Below are 19,494 nucleotides of genomic sequence, written 5' to 3' on the forward strand. Positions count from 1 at the left end.
AATGTGATACTGCATATAGCAGAGAAGGAAGAGGAATCATTTCATTGTTGGATGTACAGTTTATAAGCTTCAAAATAAAAGGCAATTGCAGCACGGTCTCTTCATTTTAGAATGTTTTCTGGGCCATCAGCTGCTCAGCATGGAACTCGCACCCACTGAACCGCATCCAGCTCCCTGGAGATGTGCACTTTCCATCAAGATCTATGTACCATCTTGCACTCTAACTCCTGAAGATCCCAAACCGCTTCAAAATGTCCAGCAGCTGCTCTCAAAGAAAAAGTCCTACAACAAAAAGGCAGTGTTGGCATAAGAGTCCCTTGGCAGTCTGTAAACTAAACGAAACCAAATTATTCAACAAAAACCCAAAGCTGTAACTTTGAAAAAATCTTTTATTGAAAAGTAGTAAAACACTGGAAAAAGTGTAAGTTAACTGCTTGTCAGTGTGCCTAAAACGCATAAAGTGAATTCCTGCTATACAGAAGCTCCAACATATTAACAACATGATTTGCAAGTCTGCTTTCTCAGACCTCCAAACAAGGTGGCTGCACATACAAGAAGGCTCTTCTGATGAGTTACAGCAGCCTCTCATAGAACAGAAGATAGGCTTGGGAGCTCAGCACTTTGGACACAGAGACAGGTTGTACATGGGTATCGCTGATGTGGAACCACTGACCCTTGACTAGCTCAGTTTCTGAAGCTGTGAAAGGAAAAATTTAGGAGTAAAAGTTACTACAAAGAATTGAAGCAATCAGTTCTATTACCGTTCTTCAGTAAGAATCATAGAGTATAATCATAGAATCATTGAGGTGGAAAAGACCTCCAAGACGGAATCCAACCTGTGACTGATCATTGCCTTGTTAACCAGATCAGAGCACTGAGTGCTACATCTGGTTGTCCGCTGAACACCTCCAGGGATGGGGATGTCGCCACATCCTTGGGCAGCCCCTTCCAATGCTTAACCACTATTTTGTCCTCTTTTCTTCCTAATGTCCAACCTGAACCTCCTCTGGCACAGCTCAAGGCCATTTCCTCACATCCTGTCACTGGTTGCCTGGGACCAGAGCTGGACGTCCACCTTGCTACACCCTCCTTTCAGGCAGTTCTGGAGTGTGATAAGATCTCCCCTGAGCCTCCTTTTCTCCAGGCTGAGCCCTCCCAGTTCCCTCACCCACTCGTTATACCATTTCACTAGCTTCATTGCCTTTCTCACAGAACTTAAAAGCCATGGCAGGAGGCTGGAACTACATGATCTTTAAGACCCCTTCCAACCCAAACCATTTTGTGATTCTGTAAGAAATAATTTGTAAAATATTTCTAATTATTTACCTTGAGACTGTCCTCTAAGAACAAGATCAGAGAGGTGGCTGTTCATAGCTCTCATTTTAACATAGGCAGTGTAGTGCCCAGACCTCATTGTTCCGCTGTGTTCGACAACTCCATAGAGAGAGTACAAGACCTTTGTATTCCCTTCAGCCACATTCTAGAAAACCACAAGTTTAGCTATGTCAGCCAAGTGCTGGGTTTTGAAGAATGCAAACTCTTTGATTTTTTTGCTGATGAAATGGAAACTGATCATTAGAGATTCATGCAAGCACTACAGTTATGAGCAGTGAAGTACAAGTTATCACACAAAGTAACAGGCTTGACAAGCATTGTACAAAGATTTTGCTATGCAGCTTTGTTGTGAAAGCACATTAGAACATGGGAAAGGAGAATCTGATTGTTTTCCCACTTACTTTACATTTAGCTGTACAGAAAGGAGCCAAGTCTATCACTTCTGGGAACTTGATATGCCTGTTAACCTTCTGCAGATTAAATCCAGCCTTAAACGACCAAAGTAGAGGGAAAACCCCATCATGTTAAAATGGAGCATAATAAAACCACACTTAGTTACTAAATGTTTCAGGTTAAAGTTTCAACAATACAAATTAGTTTTACATTACACAAAACTGAGAAAAAGCAGGTCTTTTTCCTCTGATGTCCAGTATTCCAGCATTATTTCCTTGGCCCCACATGCTGCACTGGAGCACAAGTTAAGATGGCTCTTCAGCTCACTCATACATTAATGTAATAGTAGCAGAAGTGGAAAAATAATCAGCTCTAATGCACTTCAGTAACTATGAGGACAACTCTGGCTTCTCAGATACTGTCACATGCCTGAGGATCTGATCTTAGAACACCCGAACTGATGCAAACTGCTCCCACCTTAATCAAACAATCGTCCAGTATCAAACTGGAAAAACAAAAGGAGATGATGATAAATGTTATTTTCTTCATAGTACAGTCTCGTGGATCAGGCTACACATTTCCATTTTCTATATGAAATTGGTTTTCATCTAATTAAAGATGCCTCCCTTATTTTTCAAGTATATTGACCAAAAACACCAAACAGGTTTAAATTTAGAGGTACTGTCTCCCTTTCCTTTCTTCCTCCTCTCTTGAAAAGCTAAAGCCCTGAGTCAAAAATTTTTCTGCAACTTGGGAATAAACAGGAAAGTGACTTCAGTGTCTGTAAATAAAACTTAAGTTACTTTTCTTTCCTTTCATCCTTCCTTCTGCTCCGCAAGGCTCAGAATCCTCTCTTTTCCACTTCTGCCAACTTGTTATTTATTTGTTACTAGTAAGGGATCCTATTTAACTATACCTACTGAAATATATGAGCCCATGAGCAGCTGTAATTGTAGGAAACCATTAATGCTTGGATTCTGGTTAATACAGTAAGCAGTAAGAATAACGAGGGAATATGTTGTGAATACATTTAAAAACAGTATTTTCCAGTTAATTAAGGGAATATTCTTTCAGGGAAACACATGTTAGTGCCTCAACGACCACAAAACACAATGCTGCATATGAATGCCTTCCAAACTTTGGGAAAAAACCCAAACTAGTTTTATAGAAAATAAAAGTAATGTTAGCATATTTCAAGTTAAGCTAATACTACACACATATGTACATGTATATACATATTAACTTGAGGCTATATACATGTATCAGCCTGCTACTTACCTGCTGAAACCTCTTTAAGTGAAGGGTTAAAATTGGAGGAGCTAAAGAGATGAGCATCTGTTTTTTGGCATTAGTATAAACACACTTCTTTTCACCTGCAGAAAAGAAAAATCACCAAAGATTAAAACAAGTGATTTATATCAAAACAAAGGTCACAGCAGGAATTTATTTTTACTCTTTAAAGTGTTACAATGTCATCTATTGCAAGACCTGAGAAGCTGAGCATTCTCCTTTAATACAATGAATGAAAGTAGACAAAGTTACACAAGGGATAATCCCCCCACTCTTTACCCACTCAAGAAGCATACAGGGATATGTTTAAAGTTTTCTTTTAAAAAGTCTGTCATACTTATGTTGTTCTTTGGTCCAAAATGCCTTTGTGTACACACATCACACAGTAGTTTATTGGTCTCGGTAAGTGTTTCATTACGGGTAAACTGATACAAACAATGATGGACTGAATCTTCCTCAGGGTTTAGCTCTTCCCTGTTTGCCAGAGTACAAAATGCCATTTCGGGGTCATCTGTAGATACTTCGCACGTCTTGTTAGGGACAGGCTGAAGGCCATCCAAGGTATTTGTGTCACTTGTGTCACTGGCACTCAAGTGGAGTTTTGAAAAGTCCATAGTAAGCTCTTCCTCATTTTCATTGTCATCATCCTCCTCTTCCAAAGACAGGTTGTCAAGGCCATTGACAAACTTCACAGGAGAATCTAAGCCTTCCATAGAGAGATCCATGAGCGACTCGTTTTCTTCCCACTGTTGTTCTGGCTTTCCTCCATTTTCATGCCTGCTCTGAAGTTCTCTACTATTTCCCTGTATACTCAAGTCTTTCTGAGTTAAGCAGTAATCTTTGCAATCATGTGACGATTCCTTTTCTTGCTTCTTATCAAGAGTTTTGGAGCTCATTTCAGTATCTGATTCTTGGTTGTACTTGACATCTATCTCTGGCTGTTCAGTTGTGCAGAGATATGTCAAGTGAAGCACCTTTCCTTGAAGTTTTTCCTGCCGGCGTTGGCTCTGCTTATTTGAATACATAATAAACAAGAGTACAAACAACAAAATAAGTAAAATTTATATTTAGCATTTCTTACCACTTCTTTATAATCTTTGTTGCATGCCATAGATGCGCACACAAGGCAGGAGGGGGAAGAATAATCTATGATTTAATGATCAGAGGTAATCAGTTCCAATACTGTATTTATCCTCACTCAGACATAGTTCCTACTGCTCCCTGTTATATAGTATCATCAAAAGATAATAATGCCCTTGCTATCTTCCTGATCTTTCTTGTGTCTGTATTCTAAAGTTTTGTGAAGATTCTTACAATCAATGACTGAAAAACAGTATGATACAAATTAAGGCATCTTCAGACACGCAACAAATTCTACTGGATATTATTATATTATTCCTACCCAGCAACACTCAACAGAACATCTTAACACCAAAGACATGGGTATAATTGGTCTTTTCAGTTATGTATTTTTGAAAAGAGGAGAAGTTCTACGCTATATCTTCCTTCATGTAAACTAAGGAAACAAAAAAGAATTTCTTGAACAGAAACAGCAAGCACAAAGTGAAATACCTATCCAAACCGACCTTGGCTTTTTTTTTGGCCTGTTTCTTCATTTTTTTCTGAAGGTGCTTACTTGTACCAAGGGGCTCATATTTCTGCTTAAGGTAATGGTCATTGATTTTATCCTCTTCATCTTCAGATTCCTTTTCTTTGTTTTTTTTAACGTTGTCTGTCTTTGTAATTTTCCCTTTCTACAAAACCCAAAAAGCCACAGAAGAACCACAGAAACAGAGATGTTGTCTGAGTTTTCAACTTAAGGTAACATTTTAATCATGTAACATACAACTAACTCACACCCTGATGTTAATGGAAGGAGTGTCTCACTTCAGAGAGTCCATATGAAACAGAATGAAACAGTATGAAAAGTAAGGCTATTGAGGGCCAAAATCTAAACCTTTGCCTCTAACAGATCTCATTAAATACACCGAAGAGTAATGTTTTACACAAGCAGAGACATTTTCTGTTTAACTGTCTGCCACAGAATTTGTTTCTGCTAAAAGGAAACTTGTTTGATGCCAAAGTCATGACCCCTTTGGCTCTGGGGGTTCCATTTCAATGTTTATGAGTAAACATTATGAGTGCTACACAAAAAAATCTGAATTATTACACATAAAGATTATCAATACAAAACATAAAGCAAATCAAGTACTTTGAGTGTCTGAAGATTAATCCAATAAGTATTCACATATTATCCTATCATCAACATTCATTATCTTTATTCCATAATCTGAATATTAGGAGAGATGTTCTTGGACTTGGTGCAGGAAAATGGATGAAAAATGTGAAAACAAACCCACAAAGAACTCAGATTTTGCTGAGACAATTCATAAGCCACAACTCACAGGAATGACTCTCATTAAAAATCTTATTCTCTATCTTTCTGTGCAATTTTGACTTGCAAAAGAGACTTCTAGAAAGAAGCTTAAATACTTTTCCTAATGACTGTATAATAAGTGTTTCCCTATGAATAAAAAAAAAATAAAAGCTGAAGAGTACCTATGACTGTTTCTTACCTGAACATCTAGTACGGGAAGTGACAAATCAAGGAAAGACTCATGGACCAAGGACACCTTTAAATGAATAATCAAGAGTCCAATTTAATTTTGTTTGGAAACAGCTGGCTTGCTGTCAATAGGTGCATTTGCATGTGTGTATTTGCCTGCTTGTGCACTCAACTGTAAAACATGGCTCATTTACCTCCAAAAATAGCTTCCAATGACCAAAAATCCAGCAGTCACATTACCACAGAAATGAGCAGGAAATACTTTTATGAATTTCAGTTATCTAGTGAGATTGCACCTTAGGTCCTAAGAGACTCATAGCTGTAATCCATCATATTATTCAACTAGTCCATTTGCTAATACACTCAATTACTTCATTCTCAGGATATATTATCCCAATAGCATCTTCTTGACTGTCCTCCTGGCACTCCCACTACCATTTTTCATTGTGGTAAAGGGGAAAATGTAATCCCCTGAATGAAAAAGGAAAGCACACCATAAAAATAAATTTGCTCTATGATCTGTACCACTGGAAAGTGTTCACTGGGAATCTAGGAGAGAATTCTGGCAATTAAGCTTGCTGTTTCGGACCTCTTTTTCTGGAAGGCTTTTGAAAGGTACTGCAAGATTAACTTTAAAACAGAGTGGAAGAAAGATTCCAGCCAAATCATCCTTCTTTTTTGAAAAGCATGCAGCTAGTCAAGTCTTATTTCTATAGACAGTCACTTTGGGGTTATCCTGCAGATTACAGGACGTGACACTCTACGTTATTCAGAGCAGGCAGTTTACTCACAGTTCTGCATTCCTCACACATAATTGTGCTGGTTAATTCTCCACCAAAGATTCGATCTACAAAACTTTGTATTCCCTTTTTCTTTTCATATTCTGAGAATTCAAAAAGTATACAGTAAAGTTAAAAATATTACACAATATACTGGCAACCAATCTCATTACAACATACCTAATAAAAAAGGAGACTATAACATGCAAGATGAGCGACGGAACATGCTGGCCTGCTCTGGTTTCCTCAGGATAGCAAATACAGCAAGATTCTTAAATTAAGAATCTTTTGTGGATCAAAAGAATGGGGATGAAAATACATTCCCAGAACACAGCTTGGTTAAACCATACCTCTACCACCTTCTCTGCTCAAATGCATTTCCCTATTTTCTCAGAAGTACTGCATTTCAGTAAGAATTCCTGTTTTCTCTGAAGACTGAAACAACTATCTGAACTTAAAAAATGAGCACCAACTTTTGTCAGACAAACAAAACCATTTTCCTCAAGTTGTAATTTCAGAGTAACACAGTCTGAATTTAAATTGTCAGATCATCTCCCAGGTCATGTTGAAAAGTTAAAAAATTCTGTTCACTGTTTGGAATTTTTCTATACTACTGTTAGGTAACAATGGACTATTAGCCGCTGCATAAATTATATTCACATACTAGTATTTTAATTTCTTATGTCTGAATTATTAATCATTGCCCAAACATATTTTAATGTATGATGTCTTCAGAATCAACTCTCTCTTATCCTGTTAAGAAGAAAATGCCAACAAAGTTCAGCAAGACATTTAAATATAGACTAAAATTATTGAGCCTTTTATTCTAGATACATGCATACTCAAGAGGTCATAAAGCTGTACAAATAAACATGTATCTTTTAGTTGATACTATTAATGTTACTTTATATACTTCAACAAAGGAGATTTTACAAGTTACTGACGCTGTGATAATTTACCTTTAATTTTCTTTTTAAGTTCTTCTTCATTTTGTTTGCTAGAGTCACTCAGTGCCTTTAGAATTCCAATGTTTATTTGCTGAAATTTTCAAAACAAATATACTCTGTAAAATTTCCTAAAATAATTCAGTTAGCTACTTCATTTTATGTGTTTCAGATGGAGGAAAAAGTATAATCTTCATCAACTAAGAGAATCAATACAAACAACACAAATACCTGTAGAACCACACAATAGTTCCTGTGGGTATCAAAAAAAAAAAAAAAAAAAAAAGAAAAAGAAAAGAAATCAACGGAGAAGCTGCAAATTAAAACTGACATAAAATCCAGGAATTTCTGCAAGTGTGTTTCAGAAATTAAAATATAAGGATATTCTTTAGGGTGCCTACACATACTCCAAACCCACTTTTTCTGTGGGTTCTCATTGTTAATATGGTTCAAGTGAGTGCTATGGACAGCACAAACACACTTCAGAAGCTGACATATCTCAGGAAGCATGTTCTTTCTCCCTTCAGCAGAATAAAGAGTCTGGGTCAGAGTACGAAGAGAAAGGAATGCACAACTATGACTTTAGCACTCACCTGGATTTCTTCTGCTCTCATTCCATCAAGTAAATAACGAAGCAGTTCATGACTGTCTTGCTGCTGATAACCTTTGAATCGTACTGCTCTGTTAAATGCAATTTTAAAGTATAACTGAACTCAGAGATAAAGCAAAAATTATTCACAGCAAACATACATGGACAAAATCTCCAGAATGTAAGTATATAAAAGCAACAAGTGTCTACATACAGTATTTTCTAAAAATATGATGCCAGCTACACAGTATGTCACTGAGTAGCTTTCATTTTACAGCTATTCATTTTTATTTTGCTCTTTCAAAAATTAAGATTTCTTTCAATAATTAAAAATTATTCTATAAATTCTGTATGCTGTGTTCTGAGCTAGAGATAAAAAAAAGAGGAAAAACTGACAGTCTTAAACAACAAATTTTTTCATACCCACTATGACGTGCAATTGTACATATACTTACTTTTTACAAACCTGAGCAAAAAGTTCCTTAGGAGTCACTACCCCTTTTTTTGTCTCTTGCATTTCTGTCACAAACTGATGCATGGCTAGTGTTAAAGGACCCGGCTGATCTAGTTTTATTAGCTGAGGTTCCTGTTTGAAAGAAAAGCAACAGAGCTGTTTTGCCTTAATTCAGTGGCAGACTGTTTTGAATTAAGTTTTTCCTTTTCAGTTCATTAAAAATGTTATTGTTAAATAGAATACCCAAAATTCCAAAATGGTAATCAGTTAACCTGACAAAAACTATGTGTGGTTTATCATGAAACGATATCACAACCCATTTATTTATTGCTTAGTTCAAAGTCTGGATTTCTTACCTTTACTAGGAAAAAACCTAATTTCTTAAAAAAGGTTGTGCATTTTCTGTTATCCAAATCTCTAACTATAATGACAGGTGTGCTATTTAAGTTAGTGCTACAGACATCCTCTAATTTCCTATTCTGCATTTAGACAAGTGGCACTATAGCAAGAGTTACACATTTTCATCCTTTAAATAACATCATCATAATATAAGCACTCCTTCGACAGAGTATTGAATCACTGCTCTTACACTCTGAACAAAATACCTCCACTGACTTCAGAAGCAGTTTTATAGAAAGCAGTGGTGAAGCTCCTGCTGATTTTACACCCTGATCTTGTTAGTATTTAGCTGGACCATGTAGGAGAAGGGACTGTAAGCAACCCTGCCCCTGATGAATCACGGCTTGTGCTAATTATCAAAGGGTGGAAACAGCCTTGCCCATCCAATGAGGATGGGTATTATAAAACAGTGGGCTAGCTAGCCAAGGGCAATCTGCTGGGGATGGAGTTGGCATTTACTGGCTGTGAGTAGGAAGCTGGCAATAGGAACAGCTTTAAAACTGACAGATCAGTATTGCTGATTTCCTTAACATACTGGAAGGTGAGGACAAACACTACGGAGGTCAAAGCATATTACCATGCATAGCTCAGGTGACTCAATTTTAATCGTTGTGCCAGGTATTTTAGCTTCTTTAAGCAGCTCCCTCAGGACTGGAGTTTGTGATAAATTCTGTAGAACACAGAAGACAGAAAGAAATTGGAAAATAGGGACAATGGGAAGGGCAGTTGAACTTCATTAGTCATGGAATTTGTAGCAATCAGTTTAGCAGCATTTTCCCAAACAGGGAACTAAAGTGGTTAATTATCACTCTAGAATCCCCATCTGTGTTGAAGATTTAAAGGTACATTCTGTATAGCTAATAGAACCTCCAGTGCCCTCCATAAGCATTAGTTCATATTGCAGAAACCCTAAATGTATTTTCCTTATAGACTGATCTTTTGACAAGTGTATTTACTAGTGTCTATTTCTAAAAATTCAAAGGATAAAATGCAATGTATGTATTTACTTGGTTTAAAGTGTTTAAAAGTGAATCAAAAGCAGTTTACTAAAATCTGCAAGTACAGTGGGAATTTTGTTTGAGTAAAGCTTCAGTATCAAAAGCCAAAGAGGACAAGATAATGTCAGTTTCAATACACATGAAAAGAACAAGTTTATTTTACATTTCTGAGCTGAACAATTCACACAAAATGGTAATGCCTGCAACTTGCTCATCCTGTTTTTTTAATCCAATATTACTTTTGATTTCCTTTTGCTGAGAGAGACAGTTTTATTACAATAAACACCCATGGTTTTTTGAGTACTAATCTCTTATAGTCTAAGAGGTCACAAGGGTGAAATATTTCATATTTATAATATTTAAAAAAATAACTAGAAGTTGGCAAGCTTATTTTATTTCAGTGAAAAATGCTGTTTCCCTCAAGGACAACACAGCTTATTGTGTTTACCCTTAGAGCAAGTCTGAACCTGTGGCTCCATTTCTTCGTATTTCTCTGGGCCAACACACTATTTTTAGAAAGAAGCCATCATTCCTGGCAGATAAAATATCCCATTCTAATTGTGTCACTGTAAAATGCTGGAGGCAGGGCTGTTGGTTTTTGTTTTGTTTGTGGCTTTTTTTCCATTTAAAGTTTTTCTAAAAACAACAGCAAGTACCTGCATCACTGCATTAAAGAAACATGTATTCCCCAAGTTACTAAGTCCTTTCACAGTGACTTCTCCATTAGCAGTTGAAGGAGAATTTTCTTCTTTAAGTGAAACTTCTTTTCCTTGTTTATTTTTGCTGTCTTTTTCTACTTTTTTATTTTCAACTTCTTTGTTCTCTTGTTTTTCGACTGAAATAATAAAAACATATCACATGTTAACACAGTTATAGGGTATAGACTAGGAAAGATTATTACAGCAGGCAGCAATCTATGATGTTTAGAGCTCATACACATGATATTTAATTCTTTCATTTTTAAATACAAAACTGGTTTTGGTTCTTAAATTATCTAGGAAATAGAAGTTAAAAAACGAACAAAACAACAAATTGTGAGCCCCCTGAAATCCATTTCGAATCAGCAAGCAAATTAAACATCTCTTGGCATACAAGCAATTTATGCCAACATACTCTGAAATTCCTCAGAATGTTCCTGTCAAAAATCACCTATGTGAGGGCTTTCTCCCACAACATCCAAATGGTTCCCACTGTTGAGGCATTCTCATATTCATTTCATGTACCTAATCAGATGATACTGAAAGGTTTATAGTCTTCAAGACAAGTTAAAAATATTTTCCCCCAAATTATTTTGGTGTATTGCTGAAAACTTCAACAGCCTGTTTAATAAAGCTGTAAGGGAGTTCCAGGCTGTTTTCAAAATAACATCCACACTGGTTCTACCTGTTTGGCCATCAGCTGTTATTAGGTTTCTGATAAATAGGGCTGAGAGCTAATACTATCTGTAAAATCAAGTAAAACAAGTTCAGAAAAAACAAGAAAAACAGACAATACAATCTTAGAACAAGAAACAGATAGATGAACAACAACACAGAATACATGAAGCAGGCAACAACTGGACGCCAGTATTCATTGGTTTTCCAGTTCAAACCCAAGAAGAAGATTTTGTCAACTCATATGAAGTTCAATTGTGTCTCTGCGAAAGACTGACCACTCAAAAAACTCTGCTCCCTATGGGAAAACCTCAGCTGCTTTCTTAAAAAAATTGAATTCAGAGACAGCCATGTTGCTGGATGTTTGTATTCCATTTCCCACAAGGCCTGTGATTTCACCCAAGTGTTGGAATTTCTTACAGTCATTTGTTATAGCACTTATTTTCATATGCAAATTAATCCAATTTTTCTAGTGGGAATGCCTTGTACAAAACTAGTTTTGCCACTATGGAAACTAGGGAGTTTTTGCTGGGTTTGCTTTCTTTTAAACAATCATATTTTACAGATAGATTGCAGGCTGAACACAATACTATAGAGTTCTAAAAGCACTGCAGCTGCCTAAACTAAACATACAGATCCAGTGATAAAACATCTGTATACTACTGCTTCCATTAGGATGTGTGCTGCAACAGCTGGAGACTTAGTCATTCCTAATACATTCAAAAATACCCACAAAAAGACTTTAGAAAAATCAAATCAAATTATGCTTAAACAAGGTTAATTTTTCTTTAGGCCTCAAGACAGACTGAGCAACACTGATGAATAAACACAGCACCCTAAGTACTGAAAGTCAAATGCCTATTTGCAGAAAAAGTGAACATCGCATTTTAGAAAAAGTCACAGTAAAACTGGCCTTTTATCTGCCTGTTCTTGTATGTTTTGTCTGTAAATGTTTAGGGGATGCTGAGCAAAATCCTGATCTAATTAAGCCTATGGGCTAGGACATTACTTATGCTATCAGAATTGTGACAAAGAATATTAAAAAAGGGGAGAAATTAGTTTTTCCCTTTACCATAAAAAGTGTAAATTCTGGATTTATAACACTGTCTCCAAAACTTAGGAGACCTGATTTACTGTACCTATACTATAATTACTTACCTGCATGTGATGAGTCAATACCAACTTGTTTTCTAACAAAATCCACAGTCTGGCCCAAAAGGGTTGAAGTTTTATATGGAACTTCATTATCACATGGGTAGCACCTGTCTCCGCCACCGCCAAAAGAGGACAATTAATCCTATTTTTTTTCTATTATTTAAAAATCCCAAGCTATTTACTTTTTTGATGCAATTCATTACACAAAGTTATAAAATTACAAGGTTTAGTGTAAGAGTTATAAGTCTTAGAGAAGAATTCAATCTACTTGTCACAAAAATAAAACACTTAAAATTATCTTTAGTAAATTATTTTGGTGACTGGCAGTTGCAATTTACAAGTATAAATTAGACTTTTAAAAGATGTGCTTAGAAACCCTGCAGTAAGAAAAAGAAAAGCTTGGATAACTTTGCCAAAATCAAGAATCTAAGATATCAAGCCTTAAAGGAAATGACTTATGAATATTATGGTATGGAAAAATATTTTGAATATTCTAGCCAAGCAAATATTTAATTGTATTTAAGTCAGATAAGAAGTAACTCAAGTGTCCACCCTTAAACCTGCAGACTTGTATTTGCTCTTCTACTGCTGATACAAACCCCATTTGTCTCTTTACAAGCAAAGAAGCTCAGGTTATGCCAGTAATGTGCTTTAGAAAAAATTGTAGGAGAAGTTGCAGTCATAAAGGCTCAAGAAGGCTAAAACCATGACAGGACACAAATATCTGAAGGAGTTTTACATGTACCAATTTTGTAGTTCCACCCAATCAACTCTTTAAAGAAGTACTGATACTTCTGCATTTTGGAAAACACCAGTTACAGTTCTTAGGCAGATTTCAGATTACCATAAGTCAGACTTAATTTTCTGATATTAAAAGCAGAAGTCTGCAGCGAAGTGTTTCCCCAAATCTCCAGCCGCCCTGGCATTAGCTTTAGTCATCACATTTTCTCATATTTAATTTAAAAAATTGATTCAGCTTTTGTATCCCTGATTGCTTGTCTATTGTCTATCTGATTAATAACAAAAATAGACATTCTCACTCCTGGAATGACAAAGGACAGTTACTTCCATGGTGTGTTTTAACACCATTACCTTCTACCTGTCAAAAAAAGTTGTAGACAATCTTGAAAGAATCAAGGTAGTGGAAAAGGTTTTGTTAGTGATGGCTGTTTGACCAGCACTGAAAATAAGTACAACAGCAGTTGTAAACCCAAAAGCACAGAACTTAGTGAATACTTAGAACTCTCCCTTTTTCTCCACGTCTTTAAACTCTTTACAGTTATTACTTACATCCAATTTGAACCACATGTGTATGCACACCACAGACAGGTTTGGTCACACATCCATATAATTAATAAAAGAATTTTTATTAGAATTAGAATTTTGGTCAAAATTTTGATCAGAATTTCTGTACTAGGCCCACTCTGAAATACAGTTCTTGACAGTGGGTGTGATCTACAACTAATTTATAGCCAATATATCAATCTTTGAATAATTTCTTGGGCAAGTTTGTACAACCAAGAAATTCTAGAAGGAAGCCAAAACATCTTACTTCCACAACTTCCTCTTACTTGCAACTATTTTGATTAAAAACCAGGGAAAATAGGGCACTTCAAACCCACAATTTTAACACTAATTTAAATTCACAAAGACAAGCTCACTAGCTCATTAGTTATAATGTTACTGACAATGTCCATTTCCATTCTAGAATTCATTAAAAGTAGTGATCATTACATGTAAGTACTAAGTATGATCAAGTAAATAGATAATGTTATATAAAATGAACAAAATGACAGATACTAAGGTGCAGAACCACATTACTAAGCAAAACAAGAACTCTTTATGTCAAGTACAGTATTTCTATATAGCACAGTTTAGAAAACTGGGGTTCCCCTCATATATACAAGTGCATAATTACTTTTGAGAGAAGCAAAAACTACCAGGGACGTGGATTTTGTATTGCTTGATCCAGTAGCATCTCGTAATTCTAGCTATGCTTCCTGTCTATATGTAGTATTAAAAAATCATATTTTCAGAGGAGATAAAAGTAATGTTGTCACTAAGTGCACATCAGAAAGAACTTTCTTCCCAAGGTCAAAACTTAAGATTTAGATCTACTGATCAACACTTGTGTCCATGTGTCAGTATTCTGACCAAGTAAAAACAGTGAAATATTAAGTCAAAGACATTTACTAGTTGGCCAAGTTCAACCTTAATTATGAAGATTTCCAAATCGTAAATTTTACATTAAAATAACATTTATTCTGCAAATCTCAGCAAAGACTGCTAGAAATTACATGTTTGGAAAGCCTTTAATATATGCCTAGAGAGAAATCTCAGAATTCACAAAGAAAGGACAAATCATATTCCAGCCTCTGTTGCCTTCCAGCTCTGTCTTGTGCTGCCTGACAAACTCACCACACACTCCAGTTGTCCAAATTGAGAACCAAACAGTGGGGATCTGATCTTGGTGTTTCATAATGCTTTAAAGCATGCTGGTCAGGAGAATTTCTGTCACAGCCCTACAATATTGATAACCACAAGTGTCACAAAATCCATTTGACTGCCAATGAAACATACATAAATTCAGAGTAAAACCAAAGTATTACAATCAAAACTGTTCAATTATGTTCAACTAATTGGGATCAACAGAGGGATATCTATTTCAAAATATTTATTTTTGCAGATGGATAAATTACTGGGTGCAGAATAAAGCTGTTATGGGACTGAACATTTAATGAATAAATTCCAGTCTAAACACCTGAAAGAACGAAACAGAACCAAAACCTCTTCAGCATGCAGAGTTCTAAGTTTCATGAACTAACATGAGCATTAAGATCTTGCAAAAAAACCCCACAGATTAGGAGTATTTTTATTTTCTCTGAAAAATAATTCAGACTTTCCACTGCATTATGAGACACTGAAAGGTATTAAGACAAATTAACAACAAAAGAGATACCCTATGGCCGCATTTTAGGCATAACCATATCGAAGTGCCTTCATCAGTCTCCTCCTCCTCAGCCTTCTCTTGTGTCTTACTGTCTGCCTTGCAGTCCTGACAAATATGCCATTCTACATTCTGCACTGCCTTTCTCACAAGGCCTTGGTCCAGTCCTTTACGAATATGCTTGCACACAGGTTCTAAAAATTAAAAAGCACAAGAAGGATGTAGGTAGCATAAAAAATCCTTTGAATACACTGGCAGTAATACAGAAGCTAGGATAGTCTTTCTAGAGCCAATGAAACACGAACAATTTATCAGAGTATCAGAAAGAAACCTTTTGTTACCACGATTGACAATATGGGAATACTGTTGGTACATCCTAAACTTTGAGCTGTTTTTATTGCTCAGAGTGTGACAGTTCATAAACTATCTTTGTTGAGGCAAGATTACAGCCTCAAGATGGCAAACTTCTATTGGCATAAGCTGAAATTGGTGCAAATTTTTGTACCTCCAGTTTTGTTTCTGTCAAAGATTACAGGATTTTATCAAAGTGCAAATGCTAGCCAACAAGGGACAAACATAGATATTCAGCATTCTTTTAGCCTTTCTGAAAAACGTAAGCTTCATCTACAAAACTGTCATTTAAAAAAGAAACAAAAAAAATTTTGTATATCGGCAACTACTGTTACAGTGGAATTATTCACCATGATTAGTCTTAGTTTCATTTGTAGCTTTACAGGTCTTTGTCATCATAAGGTAACCTATTCATAGGCAAAAAACTGAGATGCCAGCAGCAGCTAGAACATAACTGGTCTCTTTTGCAGGAGAAAAAAAAGGGACAGTTACAGTAGACACTAACCCTGACTCCAGGAAACAAGTCCCCAACAACCAAACCAGACAAAAGTAGATAAAAAAAGGCATCCATTAGAGACAGAAGCTAACCAGACAAAAGTAGATAAAAAAGGCATCCATTAGAGGCAGAAGCTAACACAAGAAGACCAGGACAATCAGGAAACCAAAGCACAGCGGACTTAAACAGGCCATCCCACCAAGTCTCCTCAAACTCTTAAGTGCTCTCTCCCCCAACTAAAATAATCTGGTTCAAATCAATTCCCCAAAAAAGATGAGAAAGATACAATCTGTAACCTGGCAGATAAGGTAGTAGAAGAGAATGCTACACAACATAAGTTAAAAAAAAGGCTACAACAAACAAGGTAAACAAGTCCAAAAAAAATTCACAGGTGAGACTGAATGGAGCTAGGAGAATAAAATTTAGTATCTGTGATTAAGAACTATTTGGAACAGAAGAACAGAAAGAACATGTTTTAACCAAAATACACTATGAGAGCTGAAGTGTCCAGAGTCAGTATCAAATTAGCTGCTAGAATAAAGGGAAACTGCTTCACAAAAAGTATTTTAGACACAGCTTTTACTATTAAAGCAAGAATCTTCTGCAACAAACTTTTCACTAGGAAAATGCAACTTAAGCTTGGCAGCTGACTCCACAAACTCTTTATATTCTGAGTAATTTTACACAATCTGTATCAGTAAAGAACTGTGTGTTTGAGTTTCCTAAAAAAAAACCAGAAACTAATCTCACTTTTCAAGACAGGATTATTATTTTCTAGCATGCTTAGAAAAGTCACAACAAAAATATTTCTTGCTAGACTTGAGTTTCAATTAAAAATCCAGATTTTGTATATGTGATTTCAAAGCCAGTGGCTAGTGTGAAGGCCTTCTAATGTTAATCAGCTTTCAAGCCTTCTCTGAGTTAAAATAAACATTACATCCACAAACTTCTCCAAGGAAACATACTCAGTATATCTGGAGACTCATCAGACTGTGCAGTTTTGACTTTGATGCGTTTCTTGCCCATATTTGTTGTCTGTAATTGTTCCTAAAAGGAAGAGTGACCTAAAAAGAAAAAACAGAAATGTTAGAAAGTAGTTTTAGTTGTCCTTGGTCATTGCTACACAAGTTATTTCTATGGCCAAGCTGTCCCTTGAGGTGAATAAACTTGTTTTAATTTGACATTTTCAAAACAAAAAATATTAATTACAGTTTAACATGAAACAATTGTAGCTGTTGTATAGACAAGATCACAATGTGAATTACAAAACCCAAATGATTTAAAATGTTAAATCAAAAGCATTGCACAAAACAAGTAGACTGGAAGCTTCGTTATCAAAAAATCCTATAAACCTTAAGGACTTAAAATAACACCACAGGAATTTTATGAAAAAGAATTTGTTTTCTCCGAATTCAATCTTGAAAAATTTGCAACCTTTTTATTTTGTTTACTGCAAATTTCCTGTGTCTTTGATGAAATCTGACACATTTGAAGATACACAGACCATGGGAATTCTGATTTTTCAATTTCTTTGCAGGGGAAGATTTATCATCACCTTCCCCTCATATCAAGCAAATAATTCAGACAGGTCTGTTATCCACTATACCTGTGGACCCTTCTCGACAAGAGTGATCTACCACTTCAGTGTCCTAACCCAAGTGCTTGGCTTCAGATAGGTGGCTACTGCACATGTGATAGACCATGTTCAGTTTCTAGTCTGTGTGGCAGCCTACATTGCTGCTAGTAAAGTCTCAGGTAAAGAGGCAAACAGGGCCTTTGCATAATATCCACAGATATATTGTTTAGCCGCCCAGTAAGATGTTCAGGTCACAGGCACACACACATGGAGGGTCCAAGCTTATCAGTCTCTGAGGGGCCTGTGGGTGAGCCTGGTCTCGGGGCAGTACGAAGATGAGGGCCAATCAGAGAATAGGGAGGGAGTGGCTCAGGGACATAGGAACAGGGGAACGAGCCAATGGAGTCTTAAAGCTTTTTGAGGTAAGTTTCTTGTGTATCCCTAAATCAGGGAATGCCCCCAGGGTCTCCACAAGTCTGTAGTCCCTGTACCTTACCTGACAAAAGCTCATCCAAAAATCTCAGGTAAACTTAAAACTCACATTGTACAATGAAAACAAAAAAGCTAAAAGGGTTCAAAATCAAATCTCTGCAATCTTTGCAGGCTAGCTTAACCCTGCTGTCCACCCTTCACATAAACACAACCAGCACTAAATCTGTATCAGTCCACCTTTTCAAATTAATTTCTATGCTGGTACATGGCAGCACACCAGCCCCAGAGCACAACTGTGTGCTTGGAGCTTTCCCAGGCAAAATGATTAAGTCAGACCAAGAGAATCAGAGAAAAATTAAGCTGGGGAGAGCTTAGGCATGATACTCACAGAGAACGTTTGGTATGAAAAGCCATTTACAAACACGAGCATGTTTGCATGAGCATACTCTTAGGGCAGATGACCCAATTATTGATGGCTGCTCGGCAGCCACTTGATCGAGAGCAGAATTGCCAACTTTTGCAACTTAGCATTCACCTTGTTCAGAAAAAGAAGTAACTGTTCACCCAACAACCTTCCTCTACAGCATATTTTTCTGCAAAAAGCTACAACACTTGATCTTGTATAAACAATTTTAATTAATAAAATCCTTTCCAAATTGTCCTTGCTCCTGCCGGGAATGCAGGCCAGCATCAACAGGTGGGGCTGTTAATTTAACCCAAGCTGTGCCTGGGCAGACTTGTCCGACAGGCTTTGTACCACGGCAAAGCCCTCACGATGAATGCACAGCCTAAACGACTGAAGCATTTTATGTATTTTTAAATAAGATCGAACGGTCTGTAAACGACCAAACGCGCACCTGCCTTTGACTGACACCCTGGAAAAAAAGCCCTGAGAGGTTTTTCGCTTGGGGAACCTTCAGGTTGCGGCGGGCAACAGGCCGGACCCTGTCGCCATCCCGCACTTCCCGCCCGGCGCGCAGCAGGTGAGTCGTAACCCTCGAGCCCGCAGCCCCCCCCCGGCCCAGCCCAGCCCGCGGCCGGGCCTCCCCCATGACCCCGCCTGCTTCCGATTGGCCCGCGCAATGAGCGACAGCTGTTGTAGCCAACCAGGAGCCCCGCGCGTTCTGGCAAAAGCGATGGCTGCAGCATGCCGGCGGAGCGAGTCCGGACTTAGGAGGAGAGTGGCCGCGGCGGTAGGAGCGCGGCGGCAGCAGCAGCCACGGCGGATTCCCGTCCCTCACCTGCCGGGGCGGCGGGGTGAACAACTTGCTGGAGTATGACTCCACCAAACGAGGCAGACGGCAACCTCTTACCTCAATCACCAGTGGAGGGGCGTCGGTCACCGGCTACTATGCGTGCTTCTGGCGCGCTGCATTGTGGGGCCGTGACGGGGGGGAGGGGGGTGTGGGGTGGTGCG

At 37.3% G+C, this 19,494-nt stretch overlaps 1 protein-coding gene across 9 annotated transcripts; it reads right to left on the minus strand.

The window, feature by feature from the left end:
• Positions 1 to 371: 371 nt before the first annotated feature.
• USP16 (ubiquitin specific peptidase 16) lies at positions 372 to 19,468 on the minus strand. 9 transcript variants are annotated; one of them, XM_058043205.1, is made up of 18 exons: positions 19,391 to 19,468; positions 17,035 to 17,133; positions 15,235 to 15,416; positions 14,694 to 14,797; positions 12,279 to 12,382; positions 10,404 to 10,582; positions 9,327 to 9,419; positions 8,352 to 8,482; positions 7,901 to 7,988; positions 7,323 to 7,401; positions 6,376 to 6,467; positions 5,595 to 5,651; positions 4,605 to 4,772; positions 3,356 to 4,025; positions 3,007 to 3,101; positions 1,737 to 1,823; positions 1,327 to 1,480; positions 372 to 697 (listed from the first exon to the last, which is right to left on the minus strand). In XM_058043205.1, exons 2-18 carry the CDS (start codon positions 17,093 to 17,095, stop codon positions 573 to 575), a joined length of 2,469 nt encoding a protein of 822 aa, XP_057899188.1. In that variant the 5' UTR covers positions 17,096 to 17,133; positions 19,391 to 19,468; the 3' UTR covers positions 372 to 572. The 9 variants fall into 9 exon arrangements, with proteins under 9 accessions (XP_057899188.1, XP_057899198.1, XP_057899215.1 ...); XM_058043215.1 differs by having other exon boundaries at positions 19,319 to 19,451; XM_058043232.1 differs by lacking the exon at positions 4,605 to 4,772.
• Positions 19,469 to 19,494: the final 26 nt, after the last annotated feature.

Source organism: Melospiza georgiana, chromosome 2 (genome assembly GCF_028018845.1).
Source record: "Melospiza georgiana isolate bMelGeo1 chromosome 2, bMelGeo1.pri, whole genome shotgun sequence".
Taxonomy (NCBI): Eukaryota; Metazoa; Chordata; class Aves; order Passeriformes; family Passerellidae; genus Melospiza; species Melospiza georgiana.